Source organism: Catharus ustulatus, chromosome 1 (genome assembly GCF_009819885.2).
Source record: "Catharus ustulatus isolate bCatUst1 chromosome 1, bCatUst1.pri.v2, whole genome shotgun sequence".
NCBI classification, from domain to species: Eukaryota; Metazoa; Chordata; class Aves; order Passeriformes; family Turdidae; genus Catharus; species Catharus ustulatus.
Genome location: NC_046221.1, coordinates 145,171,268 through 145,193,869, shown reverse-complemented (window position 1 = coordinate 145,193,869; position 22,602 = coordinate 145,171,268). Strand labels below are relative to the sequence as shown.

Here is a 22,602-nt window from a genome sequence, read left to right as displayed (position 1 = left end):
CCTCCAGAGGCACCCCCCAGCCCCGTGCAAGCGGGACGGCCCCTCCAGAGGCACGCCCGGGCCCCGTGCAGGCGAAGCCGCGCGTCCAGATGCATCCCCCGGCCCCGTGCAGGCGGAGCCGCCCCTCCACAGGCACCCCCTGGCCCCGTGGAGGCGGAGCCGCCCCTCCACAGGCACCCCCTGGCCCCGTGCAGGCAGCACGGAGGGGCGGCGGCCATAGCCCGGCCCCGGAGAGGCAGCACGGAGGGGTGGCAGCCATGCCCCGGCCCCGCCGGATGCAGGCGGGCCTGGGGCCCCGCAGCACCGCCCCTGCCAGGTACAGGCGGGCCCGGGGGCCAATGACTGCCGGGTTGAGGCGGGGCCTCGGCCAGCAACCGCGCGGAGGGAGCTGGGGGCGGAGCCTCACTGCAAAAAAAAGTGCGCCCTATAGTCCAGTGCGCCTTATCTGATCTACAAAGTTGCGAATTTTGCCAACTCCCGGCGGGTGCGCCTTATAGTCCGGTGCGCCTTATGGTTGTGAAATTACTGTATTTAAAAATTAAACTAAGTTCTTGAACATGAATACATCATGGAAAGTACGTAGTATCTTATGATATCAAAACCTGAAAATACTATTATATAATTATTATCTATTGCATAATAAGTAATGAAAAGTGATAACATCTTGTTCTGTTTTTTGGGGGCTTTTTGACTGGTTCTATGCTAGCTGTCAGCTGTGGTCACCCTGGTAGTCCCATTTATGGACGAACAAGTGGAAATGGTTTCAACTTCAATGATGTTGTGACATTTTCATGCAATACTGGGTATGTTATGCAAGGACCTACCAAAGCTCAGTGCCAAGCTAACAGGCAATGGAGCCACTCACCTCCAATATGCAAAGGTAAGAATGCAGCCTTTACAGGTTTCTAACTAAATGTTGTAAAATTAAGGCTGAAATATAAACAGATGTTAAAGGAACACAAGATAAAGTGATTCCTCTTTCATCAACAGAGATTTAAAAAAAAAAAAATGTTTCTGCAAGTTACTTAAGCAAAATTATGGAGAGATAATTAAGAGCTTAAATCCAGAAATAATTTTCTTTGCATTTTCAGCCAACATAGTTCTAACAGAAACATAAGAAAACCTAATTTTTTTTCCTTTTACATTTCCATTGGTGCTCCACTGAGCATCTTCACTTTTACAATTGTTATTCTGTTAACATTGTCCATTTGTGTTGGTTCTCAATCCTTCTAGATGTTATATGTACAATTCTTTCATTTAGAAAAATAACACTATGAAATTAGTTCTGTTTGAGTCTTCATAAGGAGTTTTAGGAAGGTTTTGTCACCCCTGTCTTTTTAAAATCGCTATGTGCTTTTTAAATAATTAGTTTTATTTAGAAAAGTGTACTTTTTGCTGTAACTTGCATGTACATATGCAGAAATTCTAATGATCGTTTTTCAGCATCTTCTCTGCAGCTTCTATTGATTTTTATCAGTGCGTAAACTAAAGAATGTGTTTTTATAAAAGTTTTATTGACTTTATTTTCTTTTCAGTAAGTGTTCTCCACTTTTATTTGATCATTTTCCCCTAAGAAATACTGCCAAGTAGTTTACAGAACTTAAATTTAATTGATGATGAAGATAATATTTTCTAAATTTACAATACTAAACATGTACTGTATATTTAGGGAACCTACTTAATCTCATTTTCAATCCAGTTGCTTTCAGTCACTTTGGTATTCTTGTATTGCCGGGTAATATGCCAAAGTGCTGACAACTTACTGGCATGTAGGGATTAGTAAATAAGTTGATCAGGTTACTCTGAAATTTTACACATTGCTGAAATTGTATATTGGCTTTAGAAGAGAGTTTAGAAACAAAAATATCTAATCTTGTGTTGAGCATCATTAATCATATCTGCAATAAGCAGTAAAATCCATTCTAATGAATATGATTTTGTTTGTTTTAAAGTTAAATAATAATAGTAATAAAACTGTTACCTTGCATATTTGTGAACTACCAAAAGTGCAATATTACAGAAAAGGCTGCACACCATTGTGAAGACTTTGCTTTTGTCTCATAAATTTTTCATGTAAATTCAGCAGTGCACTTGCTGTTATATTATTTACAACCTTGTTAAATATGTAATTTCTTAGCCAACAATACTCCTATATGATAATGAATAAATATACGAATAAGAAATATAATAATAAATAAATTCTTTTCACTACTTTAAATATATGCTTAGTAACATGAACATGGACAACATTCTCAGGCACATGATGTGATTCTTAGGGCTGTCCTGTGCAGGGTCATGAGATGACCTTCAATGATTCTTGCTGGGGGAAAAAAAAAAGAAAAAAAGACAGAAATGTAGGCTAGACTTTCCTCCAGGAAGGAAAAAAAAAAAATCAATATTGACCATCAATGTAGCTAACAAACTGTTCTCTCCTTTACTGTTAAAGAAGTCAAATACAAGCGAAAAGCTATTTCTGTCCTAGGAGAGACATACCTGGTATGTTTTCTAGGCTTGTGGTACCAATATTTGAGACCTGCTAGAAGAAGCACACAAGCAGACTTCAACATTTAGAATAGTTGCTAGAGAGGACATGAGCCATAAAATGACTATATTAACTGATTTAGGTAGGGGAAATTCAAATCTTAAATTGCATCTGGCAATACTGTTTTACCTTTGCAAATGACAGAGCTTTTCAGCATATTTTGATAATTTCATAAACAGACATGCATGCACATTTACCTCTGAAATTCAACAGACATTAATGCAGGGTCCTGTCCCTGGGGAAGAGTGACCCCAGTAATCCCATGCACCAAGACAGGCTGCGGGAGGATGTGCTGGAAAGTAGCTCAGCAGAGAAGGACCTGGGAGTCCTTGGGGATACCAAACTGACCACGAGCCCAGCAGTGTGCCTATGTGGCCAAGAAGGTCAATGGTGTCCTGGGGTGCATTAGGAAGAGCAGTGCCAGCAGCTCAAGGGAGGTGATCCTGCCCTTTACTTAGCCCTAGTGAGGCACACCTGGAGAGCCTGGAATGTGTCCAGTGGAGCTCTACAAAGGTAGTTAAGGGACTGGAGCTTCTGTCTTACAAGGACAGGCTGAGGGAACTGTGCGTGTTCACTCTTGAGAAGAGGTGACTGAGAGAGGTCTTCATCACTATCAGTAACTGAAGGGAGGGTGTCAAGAGAATGGAGCCAGGCTCTTTGTGGTAAAAGGATGAGAGGCGATGGGTAGGAACTGATGCACAGCAAAATTCCACCTGAATACACATGCAGATATATAGATTTGCACACAGGTAAAAATATGTTTGTCTATCTACTATTACTATCCTTGTATCCTTATAATCAACTGCATGTTTATATACATGTAATTTACATGCACATATATAAATATTCAATTGATTATAAGGATATAGGGATAGTAGTTTTTATGGGAACTTTGAATTTCTTGAGTAACTAAATAAGAGATGATGTGTTTTCTTGAAAGAGGAAACCACATAAAAACTGTTAAAATAATCTTCATGACCCCCAAAATAAGTATTACACTGAACTCAGATAGCTGTAAGACAAAAAAAGGGGGGAAAATCCATATACAGGAATTTTCAAAAATATAAATTTTAAAGTGCTGAGGACTCAAAAAATGCATCAGTATTCTTAACCATTTAAGTTAGCCACTGTTTTAAAAAGGACCTACCTACTCATTTGTTGGGACATGTTCTTATTCTGTCAAGCTCATCACAGTCTTACCTAACTGACCTTGTGCCCTTTAGCTCAAAACCTCTGTCCTAAAGGTGATCCATTATCAAAATGTTGGTATGGGAACATAAGTATGTTTGCATTTCTGTGTGTGTTAGACCAAAGTCACATCTAGCCCCAAAATACGTTTCTATTTGTGGACAATAGTCTGTGTCAAGGCAGGAACATAAATTCTCTTTATTGGGATGTTCAGAAACTTTTACTGGCCAATAATTTTACTGTATCATCACACTGTAAAGAAGTATTTTCTTTTATTTGCTCTGGGTTTGACATCTTCTGGCTTTAGTGTCTTGTCATTTCAGTTCTTCTTCCTAATTCACTACCATTATATAATAAAGTTAGGGTATATAAAACAGGATAGCAACACATTGTATATTTCTTATACAAAGAATAGGACACCATTTTAGGAGACTGTATTAATATGGCTTTCAAGTCTGTGCTCTTTTTCTTTTTAGTGGTCAATTGTTCTGATCCTGGAATTCCTGCAAATTCTATAAGAGAAAGTAAAATTGAACATGGAAATTTCACATATGGCACAGTGGTATTTTATGACTGCAATCCTGGATATTTTTTATTTGGCTCTTCAGTTTTAATTTGTCAACCAAATGGCCACTGGGACAAACCTCTACCTGAATGCATTAGTAAGTAGATAATGAGTTTGCTTCTACAAAGGCTGTGGAACAGACGTGGTATTATTTTACACAACATTTTCATCAGTCTCATGACAGCAATTGCAATAATCATATTTATATATACATTTGTGTGTGTGCAGTACTGATGGAGAGTCTCAGTAGCTGCTTAAGCAGCAGTTATATTGTTCTTGTATGCAGTGAATAACATATAATACTGGTGAAATACAACAGCCAAACAAACATCTCTGAATGCTCCAGTGTAATAATCCCTGATAGCAGGGATATAAGGTCAAAACCTGTCCATTGAATTTCCCAGAACACCTAAGATGTCCTCTGGACAATGTCCCCAGTTTACCACATTAATACATGTATCTGAACATCATGTTCATATGCAACCTATTTACTAAGGCAAGTGGATCAACACAAATAGGTTATTTTTATTCTGGTTTGTCATTAACAACTTTCTAACTGTGATGCAGATACAACCAGAGATGTTTCTTAGACTTTTAATTGACTGGGAAAGTTGATTTACCTGTTTCTCTATTAGTCCATGAAAAGGATTTCATTTAAGATCAACATTTTTCACTGAGAAAGGCTTCTTTTCAAGGGATTAAAGGGAAAATAGGCTAAAGGTTCCTTATTCATGAATCATGGACTGATATTTCCAATACTGCAGCTATCTGTTCTTAAGTGGCTTCACTAGTTCTACTATTATCTCTCTAAAAATAAGACAAATTAAACATTTTCATTTAAAAAAAGCTAAATTTTTTTCAGCTAAAAATTTCAGTTATGGAACTTGTCCCTTTCTTTGATGGGATAAGTAGCTTGATTGCAAGTCACAGTTAAAGTGTCTGTTGGTTTCACATTGAATTTAAAGGCAACATTACCATTTCAAAAAGACAAATATTGCTTAACAGTAAAATATCTCCAAAGAGAAATTAATTTAAAGATAAAGTTGCAAAGATTTCTTCTTTTTGCATTTGTACTTTAATCTCTCAGTCATTTTTATCTGAATTGTCACAAGTAATTTAATAATACAGCCTTTATTCTTCTTTTAAAAGAGCTTTGGGAGTAAAAGTCATATATGTACTTTTGAAAGGATATCTCCTGCTTTATTTGTGTCATTTTTATAGAGAGGTCAGTGAATTCTACCTAAGTGGTGTCCAGGATATTTTGTAATTGTAATCTGACCAAAACTTTTAAGAGCCTTTTTTAACAGCTTCTGGAGTGTTTTGCAAATTATTACTAGAATGGGACTTTTTACAATGGCATGTACTGATAGCACAAGGAGTAATTGTTTAAACTGAGAAGATTCATTTAGATTAGGTATAGAGAAAGGGTATTTTTAAATGAGTGTGGTAAAAAAAGAAAAGAAGAAATTATTAGAGTTTAAAAAAAAAAAGAAACTCAATAAACTTTTCATATGAAATCTCAGCCTGAAAACATTAATATGAAATTAAATTTTGTAGCACACATAATCAAATTAGGGTACTATTAAGGGTACTATAATTTTTAAAGTCAGTTATTAGGGATCCAAGACTTCTAGACATAAATGTAAACAAAAAGCATATATAGGAAAGCCCAAAGGTGGAAATTGTAAGGTACCAATATGAAATTAACTGTGTCCTGGATGACATCTGAATAGGGCAAAAGCATCAATCAAGAACACTACAGATAATAAAATATTCTGAAATACTGTGAATGTTCTTCACAAGAAAAAGGTCTCATTTTGTTGAAGCCTGCGTCACCAACATGCTTTTTTATTGACAAGGTTCTACTTTTCCATGCTCAACAGTCATCCATAAGTGATAGTAGATTTTAGTTAGAAGCAATTACAGTAATTTCACGATTACAACCCACACCGTTTTGACTAAAATTTTGCTCCCACACCGGAAATGCGGCTTACACTCAGGAGCGGCTAATATGTGAATAATTTTCTGACATTTCCAACCCCAGAAGTGCAAACCGAGGTGCCGAGTCAAGCAACCTGCCAGTAAAACACAGCTTTACTCGATTGTTACACATTAGTTACTCTGTTGCACGGCGAGTGGAGCCAGGCTCTGTGCAGGCAGCGCAGGGTGGGGGGAAGTCGGAGGCATCCCTCCTGCTGGCTCCGCGGCCTGGGGAGAGGCGGGGGACTCCCATCCCCTCCTGCCGCTGCCGCCGTGGGTGCCAGCGGGCTCCATCCCTGCCTCCCACCCCTGCCGCGGGTGCCGGCGGGCTCTGTGCCTGCCCCTGCCACCGCGGAGCAGTGCCGGGCCGGCCCCGAGCGGCCTGGCTGAGTGGCAGCGCCAAGCTTGGCCACCTGGCCATGTCGGTAGCCGCGAGCCCTCATGGCCCAAGCCAAGCCAGTAAACCCCGCCATCCCGCGATTCTGTTACTATTTGGCAACTTTGTTGCACGCAGCTCCTTGCTGCGAACGACAGAGCAGCTTATCATTGGGTGCGGCTTGTGTATGGACAAAGAACAAAATGTTTGCCAACACCCGGAGATGCAGCTTATAGTCAGTGCGGCTTGTAATCATGAAATTACTGTAATTAAAAACATAACATGCTGAAAACAAGTTCTTGTTATGTTGATTATTCTAGCCATTTTACTTAAAGTCCTCAAAGCCTCCAGAATGGTCACAGGGCTCAGCGACACTAGGTAGAAATCAAAGTCAGTCAATAGCTTACCACATTCCTAAATCCTTTGTGGTCCTGTTAGGAAGGTTCTGCACCATGAAAGTTGGACCTTTGGGAGAACATGAAATTAAATCTAAATCAGTATACACATAAATTAAAGCTCTAAGATGAAATTAATTGTTTAAGAAAGACAAATTGCCACATATGATTTTGATTTACACTATATTGTACAATCATTGTACTCTTGCATGTATCTGAAATGCCATGGAATTGAGCACACCCTGATTAGGCTTACTGATCTGGATTTTTCTTTAATAAAAAAGTTCCTGTAGAAAACAGTATTTAATTCAATGAAGTTTTGATAACTACAGTTATATGATTCAGCAGTCTACTACACTGATATTTGCAGCTCTTGTGAGTTTCTTGGTACATAAATACAAATATTTCTGCCAAAAATAAACTACATACCATGGACAGATGTAAGATACAAAGAAATCAAGCATCAGGTATAGATTCAGTTTGTGTACATAGTGGATTTGGCTTATGAATTTCAACTGTACATTTCCCAAACTTGATTTATTTAGCTTGTTCTCAAATTAACTCCTTGCTCTGAAATATTAAAAGAGAAATGAAGTTCTGCATATTCTCTACCACAGTAGTGCCTTTGGCAGATACTGTCTTCCTGTAATTTTTCTCTGAAGAGTACAAGGTGTGTGCATGTGTTCGTGCCATAAAGATCTTAGAACTTAGGGAATTAGTAGTTTTGAACATCAATGTATGTATCTAAAATATCTTTTTTTTGACATGTCTAGGTGTTTATTTCACAGCTTTTGGTCTGAAGCATATTTTGCATTCTAATCCCATAATCTTCTCCCTTTCCCCAAATCCTTAAAATGCTAACCCCTTCACAAGGTTTATGTGTGCAGTTATGAAAATGAAAACTGAGAGTTGTTCGATCAGTGATAATAACCTTCTTTTATCTCCAATAATTATGCATTGTAGTGATTGACTGTGGACATCCTGGAGTTCCTCCGAACGCAGTCCTGTCTGGAGATAAGTACACCTTTGGTTCTACTGTTCATTACACCTGCACAGGCAGACGCTCGCTGTTAGGGCAGTCATCTCGCACGTGTCAGTTAAATGGACACTGGAGTGGATCTCTTCCTCACTGCTCAGGTAATATATATGAATTAATTACTATATCCTGAAGTTGGTTTAAATAGATTTTTTTTTCAGAAGGTCATTTAAAAATCTGTAAAATCATGTATAAAACAGAATTACCATCATACTAGAAGTGAAAAAAAAGTAAAACCAAAATGAGCGTAAAGTATTAGCAAGAAAATAATCTGGAAGAAGGAGACTTTCTTGGTGGCACTTAATATGAACAAGAAATTTCTCATTCAGTTGAGTGTTGACGCTTGACTGCTAACAAAACCAGTTTTTTTTGAAAATATTTTTTATGTTATTTCTAGTAAGAGTGTTACTTTCCACAGTGAAATCTTGCAACAAGGTCTCTTCAAGATGATGGGTTAATTTTCTTATATTTTTTCTTTTAACTTGCAAAATGTCTACTGGTTTTATGACACCTCAGATATAACTTGATTGTGTAATATATTCATATTACATTATAATAAGACCAGGTCATCTCCACACGATTTCAAGGCAGGATGCTCAATTTTTGAGGGGATACCATCTAGTCCTTGTAATAGTTTAGCCCTCACTGAAGTCAAAATATGATTTCTGAAAAATGTATTGCTTAGGAATATTGTGCTTCACAACTTCAGTTTGATTATCTTTAAGAGAAGTGATCAAGTGAAAAACAGAAATCCAAGTCACACACTAATTTGGGATTTGATTAAATCCCTTTTGTTATTGCAGACTATGTAAACAAATATTGTGATAAAGGTTAACCATGTTATCATTCTCAGTAAATACTGGTGAAGTTCTTTCTTGTCCAGCTTATGTTTCATTATTTAATTGGAGAAATCAGAGAGGTTTTGAATCTTATTTAAACTGATATAATTCAGAGAATTTAGACATGTTTAATGGCAGAAAATTAGAAGAAAATAAATGACATTTTTTTCTTGGATTAGATCTATGCCAAAACCAGAAGTGAAGAATAACTGATAGGGAAAACTGACTATTCTATACTAGTTTCACATTTAAAATCCAAGGTTCTTTACAGTATTAGTAAATAATAGAATAGCATGGTGGAAGTCAGAAGGATCTTTAAAAATAATATAGCCCAACCCCCAGTTATAGGTAGGGATATCTTTCACTAGCATCATAGGATGGTTGGTGGTGGAAGGGACCTCCAAAGACCATGTAGTCCTCCCTCTAATGAAATGTGAAGGGACATATGCAATGAGATCAGGTTACTCAAAGTCCTGTTCAACCTGACCTTGAGCACTTCCAGGGGTGTTGTATCCACAAGTTCTCTGTGCAGCCTGTTTCAGTGACTCACTGCACACATCGTAAGAAATGTCTGCTTTATGCCCAGTCTAAACTTAGCCTCTTTCAGTTTAAAATTGTCCCCTCTTCACCTGTCACTACAGACCTTGATAAAAAGTCACTCTACATCTTTCTTCTGTATTTTATGTATTGAAAGGCCACAATAAGGTCTTCTGGAAGCCTTCATTTATTCAGGTTGAACAGCCTAAATTCTCTCAGCCTTTTGGCACAGCAGAGGTGTTCCAGCCCTCTGATCATATTTATAATTTCCTCTGGACCTGCTCTAAAAGGTCTTTTTTCCTGTTGTATTGGGAACCTCAGACATGGATACAGTAGTCCAGGTGGAGGTCTCACATATTGGAAACCTTCTTGGTTGGTTTTTTTCTTCTCCTGCCCTCATCTCTTCAGTGTATTCAGTTATAAACTGATTATCAGCTACAGCTTCAGAATATAAAACTTTACAACCCATTGCACAGAAGTAGTCGAAAATTAATATGAAATACTAAAATAGAGCTGCTTGGTTAAAATATTGCATTAAATTCTAAGCTGTTGGAAGAGTTTTTCAGTATCTGAACCTTCTGCAAAGTCAGGAACCTAGAATGTGACAGAACCCAGAATGTGACAAAACCTAGAAAAATATACATCTAATTTAATCCTTAAACTTTCTATTAATAAAGCGGAAGGAAATTTGCCACAATTAGAGCAAAGATCAAGTTATTATAATCTTTAATTTTTAAAGATATGTACTGGAAATCCAACTTTAATGTAAAATAATCTTATTTGATAAATAATGATATATTCATGTATTTGCAAATTTGAACAGGTTGTGTTTTTTTCAGATTTTAATTTAGAAAGTGTTTTTAAAGCTAGCATTAAGGCTACTTATTGTAGCTTTTCATAGTACTAATAAGAAAAAAAAATCTAAATTATGTATTTCAAAAATAATTTAAGAAATAGATAAAAAATATAAAGGAATAGAGCCAAAAAACACACATGAAAAATCAAAGCACCCCTACTGAAAATAGGATTATTCTATAGCGTTTCTCCTATTAAATTAAATGTGTTGAAATATCTTGGGATATTATGACTGAGGCTTTTTTTTTCTAATTATTGTTTTTCTACCTGGACAAAGGAATGTGGTGAGTTTAATCAGATCTAATGGTGTCTCTAATCAGATCTAATTAATTTTTCTTAATACATGATGAAAAATTTCCTTGAATAGGCACCTTTAAATGTCAATCATAAAGAATCAAATTGTATAGAATACAAACTCTTATTTTATTTAACTGTACTGTACCAAACTATAATTCTTAGTAAAATTTTGAGATTTTGTTTTCAAAGTTTGTATCTGAAATTCTTTTTCATTATAAAATAATTTGAAGTTCATGACACAGAATTTCTATATTTTACACCTAAAATATGTAAAATCATCAGCTTTCATAATTAGCCTTTAAACTTATTTCTTCATTGTAATGCATATTAAAGCATTAAAAATTGCATGTTTTTTAATATTATTTATAATATATAATATAGAATATATAACTGAGAAAAGACATAGCATGTTTGACCTTTTAGTACACGAAAAAAAATTAAAAAGGAAATGCTAGATCAGTGAACATAAGGTAACTACATTCTAAATTTTGTAACATAACTCTTATGACAGTTTCTTGTCACATGACATTGAGCTAGAAGGAATTGTCATGTCCCATTGACGTATACTGGCATTCAGAAACAGTTTTCAATCATCATATGTATATCAGATGGAGTCAGAAATTTTTTGCAATGTAGAATTCCTCATATGTGTGGCAATAGTTGGAAATAGTCTAAATATCCTCCATTTCATCAAGATTAAATGTCAACTGAGAATTTGTTACACATGTGAGTGAAGGAAGGCTTATAACTAACTGTAAAAATAATTTAGTTGAGTCTGCATGAGGTGATAAAAATATGTTCTCTTAGACTTCATCACAATCTGAAATTTCCTCATGAGTGGAGAAGGGGCAAGGCACTGATCCCTGCTCTGTGGTGACAGAATGGCCTGAAGCTGTGTCAGGGGAGGTTTAGGGTGGATATCAGGAAAAGGCTCTTCACCCAGAGGGTGTTTGGGCACTGGAACAGCTCCCCAGGGCAGTGGTCACAGTACCAGCCTGACAGAGCTCGAGAAGAGTTTGGACAATGCTCTCAGACACAGGGTGTGACTCTTGGGGATGGTGCTGGGCAGGGCTGGGAGCTGGACTCGATGGTCCCTGTGGGTCACTTCCAACTCAGCTTCACTCACTCACATCCGAGGTGATTAGCCATTTAGAAAAAAATATTTCTGTAACCTTCAATCAAAAGAGCTGGTGGTTAACCTTCCTACAATAAAAAGTCTAATAATTCACAGTAATAAGTAGGCATTAGAAATGAACACATGATTTCACTTAGGAGTACGTGATTTCTATTTGATACAGCAAATAACCTGTTTTCATTTTTTAATTGTATAATACTTTTAGGCATAATGTTAAGTAACTTGCCAAAAACCAAGCTGTTATTGTGGAGATTTTACAAGTGTAGAATAATGAGTAGGTCCTGTTCCAATTTTATCATAGTATAACAAAATATTCCTGGAAAATGTAAGATACAGATTCCCAAAATGAAAAAAAGTACCATTTATCTAGGATTTTTTTTGTTATTTCAGAAAAATGAAGCAGACTATTCTCAAACTAGAGTGTTGTTAAGTCACCTAAATACCTTCGTCATAAATTATTTTGAAATCTTATAGAACGTTTTTGCTCTAATTTGGAAATATTTGCAATTTCTTTTTAAACAGGGCTGGCAATCTGATTTACTGATCTGTGTCACATAATGAAATGAGCAAACAGAGAACAGCCTAACTTCTCAGTCTGTGATTTTGAATCAGACAGTTAGCCCTTTTGCTTCCTTGAGTATATTTGTTATTTCTGAAATCATTTAAATATATAGTACCACATACTTCTTAGACATAATGAAGTAAGCCAAGTATTTGCTCATGCACCATAATTTTCAAAGCAAAGCAAGCTAAGTCTGCTCTTCTTCCTTCACTGTTCAGTTCTGTATGTACTTTTGTCAGTAAAGAGTTGTGTCCAACCCTTCAGTCCCAACAGCATTTTTTAGACATATGCACTGCCAACTGAGGCAGCAGAACACTTGTTTTTCTCTACATGTAAGACTTCAAGGTCCTAACTTCTCAGAATCCCTTTGTAGCGAGTCTGCCACTTTTGGTCTTTTGCATATTTAGAGTTTGAAAATTTCTTTACTATTTCTATGTAAAAATTGCTCTTATTACTTCTTTTTAAACAAAAAGAAGTTTGTCTTTTAGACAAACCCCCGAAAAGCATGGCTATTCTGCATAACATATTATTATTATTATTATTATTATTATTATTATTAATAATAATAATAATAATAGTAGTAGTAAAGATTATTTTTTCTAGCTAATTCTTGAAATATTTAATCTTTATTTAAAATAGTGTAATTGACTACCAAGTATTGCAGACATTCTCTCAAAAATATCTATATATTTGACATATTTTTTGTCTAGAAGACATTAATTTTATTTGCAAGTTGTTAGAAAAAAAATGGTCTATGAGGGAAAAGTAGAACAGTGGAGCTCCAAGAGTTCTAGAATTCAACTCTTCAGTATTGAAACTCAGTAATGTAATATACCTAATATAATATACCTTCATCTTTTTATGCATAGAAAACTATCTTAAAGTTATCTAAAAGAATAAAGTAGATGATCCTAAGTAAATATTAAAACATTCAATCAAATGAGCTGAAGTTCATATAGTATGTTACCTAGAACTTCCTAAAAGTTCTTACCACAGTTGAAGATTTAGATTTATAATCTTAGATGCTATTATTACTTTTTATTGTTATCATTATTGCTGTGTGACTATTCTAACATTTTTATACAGCAGATAGCATTTTAAATTATTTGAAATTTATACATATAAAAACATATTAACCATTAACCCTCTATCTTAGAATTTTCTGAAATATTTATGTCTGAGGGGGATTTTAGCTATCAGGCAGGTTTGAAGTGATGTTTCAACATTTCTAGAATTCAAGAAAATGCTTCATGTCTAGTGCATATAACATTGTTGACTAGAAATTTCATTCAATGGTAAAACTGTTCCAGCTCTAGTGATACCATAAAACTAACAAATATTTTATGAATGCTAGTTATACACAAACAGGAAAATTGTCTCTGCAATCGGGACCTTGGTTTTTCTCAGAATTCCTTTTTTTAAAATTAAAATCCCCAAGAATTTTTTGTGGTTTTTTTCCCCTCTATTTCATTTGATAACTCTGCTATCAAAATTTTAGCATGGTATTAGAGGAATTTGACAAAATTATAATTCTTTTTCTGCATTGCTATAAAATAAGTGCAAAAAATTAGTGGAGGATCAAATAATTTTGCAATTATAGGGACTCACCCCCAAGGATACATATAGGGATTTTTTTTAAATTATATATATATATATATAACTTATTTATAAATACACAGAGACATGCATTATAAGTGCAGAATGATAATAATATTTCATACTTATTCTAATCTTTGTACTCTAAAATCTAGGCGATACAGCTGGTTCTTGCGGTGATCCAGGTATCCCAGGCCATGGGTCCAGGGAAGAGAACAATTTTAAAATTAAAAGCACGATACATTTTAGCTGTGATATTGGATATATCCTCCATGGCTCGGAGGAAAGAACATGTTTGGCAAATGGAAGCTGGACAGGAAAACAACCTGAGTGCAAAGGTAAATCAAGGATCCACTCAATTTTTAAACTGTGTTTTTAATACTATTGATCAGAAAACCAATTTTGCATTGCCAGCTTTGTGTTGTGAATGGGATGCAGTAATTTTAGATTGACAAATTTTCTCAAATCAGTTTTTGCACAATAGTTTTTGCTTGGCATTAGGTGACAAACCTGAAACCAGTCCCTGGCACTCCTGAAACCGCATATTTACAGGTATTGAGAAAAAAAATAGGTAAGACTCCAGAACACAAGTTTCTTATTAATATTGTTTGACTTAAAAATCTCGGCATAACCTCACCTTTAATTACAACTATTAATACACCTGAATTTCAGGCAAAAGACTCCAGCTTTAGGAAAATTTCAGTGTCAGGATTTCTTTAGATTTATATATCTATGTATAAATGGTTGATCTAAATTTCATTTAATAATACTGTTGACATTATTATTTTTCAATAGAAATAAAAATGATGAAAGAAGTTCTTTTGTAAGAAATAATTCTGGAAATATCAAGGTAGACAAATTATCATAAAAGGAAACTATAACAGGATATTTCTGAAGAATCATTTATTGCCTAAATTACCTTGCTTCAGAATAGGAAATAATACCCAACAGGTTCTTTTGTGAAACAAAGTGTCTTGAAAAAAAGAAAATAATTTGAGAACCTGTACTCTTATTTTCTATTTTATTGCTGTTGACTGTGTTATCCGTATGAAAGTGTAATTACATTTAAAAAAAATTGTTTCAGAAACTGGTTTTGTAATATCATTTCTGCTGAATGACTGTCAACTTTACTCTACATTAAAAAAACGTGTGTGTGTGTGCATAGAAATGTTTTAATGGTGGTATCAAAAGGGATATGCTTTGCCCAACTATAACACCTGCTGGTTTTTTTCTTTGACCTCATCTATTACAGAAACAAATTAGCTCTTATACATTTTAAGATGGTTTTCATGATATTTCTTTCTTGAAATGATAAACGTGTTTCACAGATACATGTACGTGTAGGTAGTTCATGCACAGGTATATTGTTCTAGTTTAGGTCATAGAGATTAGATGTAATCACATAAGAAGGATGCATTTAAATTCCAAAGTAGAACATTGAAAAACTGGGAAACATCAGGATGCCATCTGCCTGTGAAGTAACAGTTGACTCCATTCAGTGCTTTTAATTAGGAAGAATATTTCAGTGATGCTAGAAACGTATGATTCAAATTAAATCTACAATTATAATTGTAGATCGGACTTTTTCTTATAATTGGAAGTTTGTTTTTGCCTCTAAACTAGCTTTTCACTGATGCAGATTATAAAGCTAAATTTGTAGGTTTTGTTTCTCTACAAACCAAATGGGGAAAAATAGTAATTCATGCACACAATTTTTTACTGTACAATTTGTCTCATCAGTAGGTGGCAAAACTTACATTTTTAAGGACAACAGAATGGATTTCTACCAAATAACACTGCTGGCAGAAGGATTGTTCCTGCTTCAATTTTTCCTATTTCAGAAATCATCTTTACTGTGTTTTGAAATTATTTCACATTTTCCTTTATAGCTGTACAGTGTGGTAATCCAGGAACAACTGCTAATGGAAAAGTACTTCGTATTGATGGAACTACATTCTCTAATTCAGTAATTTATTCATGCATGGAAGGATACATACTTTCTGGATCATCTGTAAGACAATGCACTGCCAATGGAACATGGTCTGGATCCTTGCCAAACTGCACAAGTAAGACACATTTCTAATGAATAGTTTTTGTTTTTCCTCTCCTCTGAAAGTAACAAATAAATAAAATACAGGAATCTCATGCCAATAAATTTTTGGCTTTTTGTAGCACTACTTCCTATGCAATTTCGTATGCTAAATACTTTTTTCAAATATAATGCTATGCAAATATGAAGAATAAAGGCAGAGCGTAGTAAAATGTATAGACTGCTGTTTCAGTTTAAGGGAGTTGTATGGTTACATGATCGACCTACTTTAATTCTTTACCAGTATATATATTCAATCTTGTTTATGTTTTGTGATATGACGTATCCATTCATTTTAATTTTAATTGCTTTACTTGATCTTGAAAAACTAGCAGTATAATATTCTATTCTTCTAGAGAGTATAAAATAAAAACCTTGTAATGAACCTTTGAGGATTCTTATAGTAGTGACTCCAAGGTCAAAACTGTTGTCCTGTTTTAACATATCATCTTCTGTTTGGCCTCTTCATTAACCTTAATACTCCTTTGGCTACCCCACTTAACAGAAGCTATTTCAGCATCTCTAACATTTGTAATGAGCATTTTGCAACACTTTATTTTCAAGCCCATCTGTTCCTTCTTTATTACATGTCCTAGTTCATTTTTTAGTAGCAATTATGAAAATTTTACATTTATGTGTTGCATGAGACTGCCTATCATTTTGAAGAAACATATCCTCATCAGAGGTATAGAAAACTGGTTTTTAAATTTTGAACACACTTACAGCAACCCAAACAGAAGCCAAAAGCTAGGTGATAAAATTTCTGGTGTTTTAAAATCCATCTTTAATGGATTTTTGTAGTCATAAAGCCTGAGAGAGTGCCCAGTGTTTTTGTTTATTTATTATTTTACAAATTAGAATGAGAAGCAGATTAATTGTTCCAAAGATAAAGGTGGTTTGTGATGTCAACTGAATCTATATTTTTTCTTGTATTTTAGAATAAAATTTTGCTGAAATATATGCCAAAACAATCTTCTCAAGACACATTACTCAGGTAGAAACATGAGATTTAAACTTGAAATATGTTGACAGAGGAAGTATCATAGTAAAACAAAGAGAGGGAGATTCAGGATATACCACTTTTATTTACTCAAGGTGTTATCAAAATTTACAGCCAATCCATACTTATGACAGGTCCTTCTTTCACATCATTGAAAGTGCTGGGGTTTAGAGCTGACACTGTAAGAAGAGAACAGCATAGATCATTTTATGCCTCTTTACAGGCTGGGAGCCCTGGGCAGTGTACCATCAAACAGGACTGGTCCTTGTGCAATGTCACATAGACTAGATCATTGCAAGCTATTATAGGATTTTTTTAGAAAGAAGTAACACTAATATTTCTGCAGTCAAACAGAAACAATGTTCTCAAGAGGGCCTCTTGTACTGGTAAATAAAAAACAGGTCTGTGTCATCAGCAAGGTGTAATCGCTGAGTGGGATCTGCCTGCAGCAACCCAGTGACATGTGCCAGGGCAAGAGATCTGTGTGGCACAGCACAGGTCTGTCTGAAGGCCACCCTGGCTGTGCAGCACAGGCCTGGGGCTCCCCAGGGTCACCCTGTTGGTATTCACTGGCTCATCAACAGGAAATGCTCTTCTGGTCAGTATCACTGCAACAATTTAAGATGTTTTTGTCTAAAATAGTGACTTGAGTGGAGGTGGTCCAACTGAAATGAAACAAAGATTAGAGGAAAAAAGGAAAAAGGCAATAGTATATCTGTAAAAATATTGAGGAATATTTTAGTAGAATTTATACTTTAAGGATAGTAAATGAAATATTTCAAATAAACAAAATTTCAAAGTATTTGAAAGTACTTGTGTAAATATCTATCTTTCCCAGTTCTATGTTTTTTGAAACGTGACCAAGAAAAATTTATGGGTTTTGAAATAATTTGAATTTACTTTATTACTAGGTAAATTAAAATAGGCTGATCTCCAGTTTTCTTTGCTAGTATATTAGCTACCTGTTTTCTTTATCATACATTAGCTACCTTTACACTAATGCAGATAACCTTGTGGTTCTAATCTCTTCTGTATCCACACAGTGATTGCATGGGACATTGTAAGATTTGATATATGCTGTGTAATTAGTATGTGCTCACTCAGACCATGGTAAACTGTAGAGAAGGTATACTATATATATATATATATATATATATATATATCTTGGATTCTCAGGTCCTGAGTTATTAATCAAGGGGGCTATGCCAAAAATATGTAGTCATGGATTTTGTGATTTTGGAGATCCAGATCCAGAAAGGAGAAAGGGTGACTTGACATCAGCCACACTTTGGCACTGAGTTAGAAGTGGCCAGGATGTGTACGCTGCCCAGGAAACTGCTTCTCACACTTTTCCAGAGGAATAGCAATGCTGTAGGGTGGTTTTCAAGTTTACTATAAAATAAACCGTAAAACACATGGGATGCTATATTATTTTTACCTTTTTTTTTTCCCTGAAAACAACCACTTTTTAGCATTGCCACTAGTGTTCTCTGGATTTCTTGTTCTAAAAACTGTTCCAGAAATTGATAGATCCATTTGACCAGGTCTGAAGGAAACGTACCTGTTTTAACACTATTCTCAGATTACAATGATATAAAACTTTTTATTAACTCCTTACAAGTACATACTTTATTTCATTAGGAAATTAAATTATCTGTGATACTAGAAGTCATAAAAGGTTTTACAACCACTCCCACACATTGAAGTACTATAGACCTAGTTTTTATGTAAGCTATAGCCCATAGTTTTGGCCCATATTCTCACCTGTTTATGTACAGGTACAAATATGAAATAATTTATAAAGTGGGAGGCTTTTGCACTCACATATTTTAAATTCTACAGATTTTGTTTCCTTTCAGAATACCCTAGAAAAGTAAAGTAAGTAATAGGCATCTACTTTTTTCATAATGAAACTGAATAGATAGGAAAATTTTAGCATATCAAAGGCTGGTAGTGGCAAATGGATTATTTCTTCCCTTTGTTCTAGTTTTGTTTTGTTTTGTTTTGTAATCTTGAAATTTTATCACTCAAAATTGAACAGTCCTTCACTACTACTGTTGAATGAAAGCATTTATGTTCTCCAAATACAACTATTATAGAGCTATACATATGTTTGGCAGCTAATTAGGACAGCATATTTTTACCTTCTCTTGGTGGAGATGAGGTTTATGTTAATTTTTCCTTCTTTTTTCCCCCAATCAATGCTTAATTTTGTCATGTTTTTTTCCCCTCACATATAGATAAATCTCAATTAGATTTTAAAATATGTTCCTCAACTCTTTGCTTGCAGTTATCAGTTGTGGAGATCCAGGAGTCCCAGCCAATGGCATGAGATATGGTGATGATTATGTTGTTGGACAAAATGTTACTTATATGTGCCAACCTGGTTACACAATGGAAGCAAATAGCTCCTTAATTCGCACTTGTACTAGCAATGGTACATGGAGTGGAGTAATCCCAACATGCAAAGGTACAACATTTATTTTGTCAGCTATTTCTTCTATGACATTTACCTACACTGTTTATTGTAAATTGTATTGTTAATTTATTGTGTATTTCTCCAAAAATCAAAACTTACTTTTAGTATGAATACATTGAATTGATATATTTGGTTGCAGAGACAATGACTTCATCTTTTGCCTCTTTTTCCCTTTTATATTCCTGCAAGCACAATATATTGAACAGTTTTTTACAGTTCTCTAGAATACTTTATTACTTTGTTCTTAAACTGAACTACCCAATATGAAATTATGGTTTAGATTTGTTAATTGCAGTTAGCATGTCATAAGAAAGTACAGTAATTTCACGACTATAAGGTGCACCCTTTTGACTAAAATTTTCCCTCGAACCCGGAAGTGCGCCTTATAGTCCAGTGCACCTTATATGATGTACAAAGTTGCGAAATTTGTCAAACTGGAAGTGTGAACTGTGAGCCGTGGCGGGAGCCAGCAGTGCCACGGCAGCTGGCTGGAGGCGGGCCCAGGGGTCCATGGCATCACCCCTGCTGGGTGGAGGCGGGCCAGGGGGCCCATGGCTACCGGGTGAAGGTGGGCCAGGGGGCCTGCAGCACCGCCCCTCCCGTGTCCAGGCATCCCCGGGGGCCCATGGCTGCTGGGTTGAGGCGGGGCCTTGGCCAGCAACCGCGTGGGGGGAGCTGGGGGCGGAGCCTCGCTGCAAAAGAAATGTGCGCCTTATAGTCCAGTGCCCCTTATATGATCTACAAAGTTGCAAATTTTGCTGACTCCCGGGGGGTGCGCCTTATAGTCCAGTGCACCTTATGGTCATGAAATTACTGTAACCATATATATGTTCCTGTTTTTACAAACAGAACACTCAAACATGTAAAAGAAACATCTAGGAAAGATATAAATATATACAAACTGAACTTTGTCAAAGGCAAATTCATCTGAATTACACTGTCTATGATATTAAGATTTTTCCTGATCCCTTCTTTATTAGACAGGCACCTTTAAACATCACCTTACTACAAAAAGATTAAATCTTTTGTGCAAATTTCCCAATAAAGGTTTTTCTGCTTCATGTTATTTTTTCTACTATGGGGACTGAAAGGATTAATCTCAAGGTACTTCTTCTTTCTCTTCTTCAAATTGCATATCTGATTTTCATGGGGTTTTTTGTTTGTTGGGTTTTTATTTGTTGTTGGGTTTGGGTATTTTAATGTACCCTGTTGAAATTTTAACAGCAAAAAATCTGAACATAGTGGAAAGACAAACTTATCTGTCTCATCATAAATATTTTCTCTGAGAGACTCACTTGCTAAATCCTAAAACAGCTTCTCTCTAGAATAATTTTTCTCCCTGATACTACATTTGTAGAAAAACAGCATTATCATTTGGTGATTTCTTTCTGGGATCACACTAAGTATTTCTGATCTCTATTCTTTCAAAACTTAGTTAGCTACATTTGGACATTATTCTTATCCATCTTGCTTCTGTTTCGTTTTAAGAAACAAAAGTAACATACCTACTAAGCAGACTAATTTTCCCCCCATGAATTCATTTGTCAAACTAAATCTCAAAATTTGTCAAAATTTCAAATCTCAACCATATTTGCAATTATTTTTCTTGCTGAACACAGTTCCCCTAATATTTTACCAAGTCCAGTTTGATTTTAATTTACATTTGACAAAGTCAATTTTAAAGTTATTTTCCTGACACATTCTTAAGAACACATTGAAATCCTCTTGACATTTCACTTTTTCCCCACTATTTACACTGTGCTCATAGTTAGTCCAAGTTTCAATTAAAAATTTATTTTAAGAAATGAAGAATGGACATAGTGGTCATATTGACCAAGACTCTGTCAGTCTCCAAGAGTGGCTGTAAGTCAACAGCTAGAAGATCATAAGACAAAACACATATTTATGATGAAGTGTCTCAGCCTGAAATTCTTATGGTCTACAGGATACCTGATACCTAACTGTGGCCAGGAGATCTAACTCTTGATCTGATTCAAGCAGAATTATACAAAGAAAGAATTTTACTGTCAATTTTAACTTTGAGTGTTTGAGTCTTTCTGGTTTTTGGGTCATACACATTTGTGCAAATGCTAATTAATAATCCTATGTATTATCTATAGTGTTCTCAGAATTTCATTCTACTTTAGTTTGCATATGTACATTAGAAAAGTTAATACTCTAATTAAAATAATTAATAATTAGTAATTAATAATCTATAATTAATATAATGTAAAATATAATATATAATATATAATATATAATATATAATATATAATATATAATATATAATATATAATATATAATATATAATATATAATATATAATATATTATATATTATATATTATATATTATATATTATATATTATATATTATACATTATACATTATACATTATATATTATATATTATATACAGTAGTATAAAATGTGCAACAAGTAGCTTTTACTTTCAGAATGAAGTCCCAGGGTCCTTTGGTACTGTTTAGTTAAAAACAATTGGAAAATGAACTGGGCAGAAAACAAATGCATAATTGTCAGCATGCCATTGAAAGAGAAGATATAAATACTGCTCTGCTATGCCAAGTTGGAAAAGGATGCATGTTCATCTGCAACTAAATATTCAAATAGTCCAACATTGTCTTTTTTGCAGACTTGCATTTGTAATATACTAGCAGTTCTTAAACTGAGAATGTTGTGGTACATATTTATGCCTAACTCTCTGACCAAAATAGAAAAGCATTCTGGCTTGTTGCTGGGTGTTGCTTTGTTTTGCTTTTCACACCTTAAAATTCTGACGTTACATCTATTTTCTTCTACTTCTTCTTTCTCAATTATTTGCCAGTATTTCTTCCCTTATTAGTCAGTTTAGAAGTTAAAATATACAGACCCTTTAAAAAGGACTATTTGTGAAGCTCTTCGAGAATGAAGACAGAATTCTGCTGCTTAGAGCACTTATTTTGAATTACTTTTATTGAAACATCATAGAAATGTGGCATGAGTTATCATGTCCTTTTATGGAGCAAAATCAAGGCCCCAAAATCTAGATTTGCTTTACTGGCTGGCAAAGGGTTATTTGATACTAGTATTCTTAAGCAGCCATGAATGGTACTGTCAAGTATCTTTATGGTCTAC

At 35.0% G+C, this 22,602-nt stretch overlaps 1 protein-coding gene across 4 annotated transcripts in view; it reads left to right on the top strand.

Moving 5' to 3' along the window:
- Nucleotides 1–22,602, top strand: part of LOC116996220 (CUB and sushi domain-containing protein 3) — a 617,877-nt gene that overhangs the window by 560,855 nt on the left and 34,420 nt on the right. For all 4 annotated transcript variants that reach the window (XM_033059469.2, XM_033059460.2, XM_033059450.2 and 1 more), the window contains 6 exons: nt 707–880; nt 4,207–4,392; nt 8,010–8,183; nt 14,059–14,241; nt 15,793–15,969; nt 19,283–19,462. In XM_033059469.2, coding sequence (XP_032915360.1) covers nt 707–880; nt 4,207–4,392; nt 8,010–8,183; nt 14,059–14,241; nt 15,793–15,969; nt 19,283–19,462 — 1,074 coding nt within the window. The remainder of the gene's footprint in view (nt 1–706; nt 881–4,206; nt 4,393–8,009; nt 8,184–14,058; nt 14,242–15,792; nt 15,970–19,282; nt 19,463–22,602) is intronic.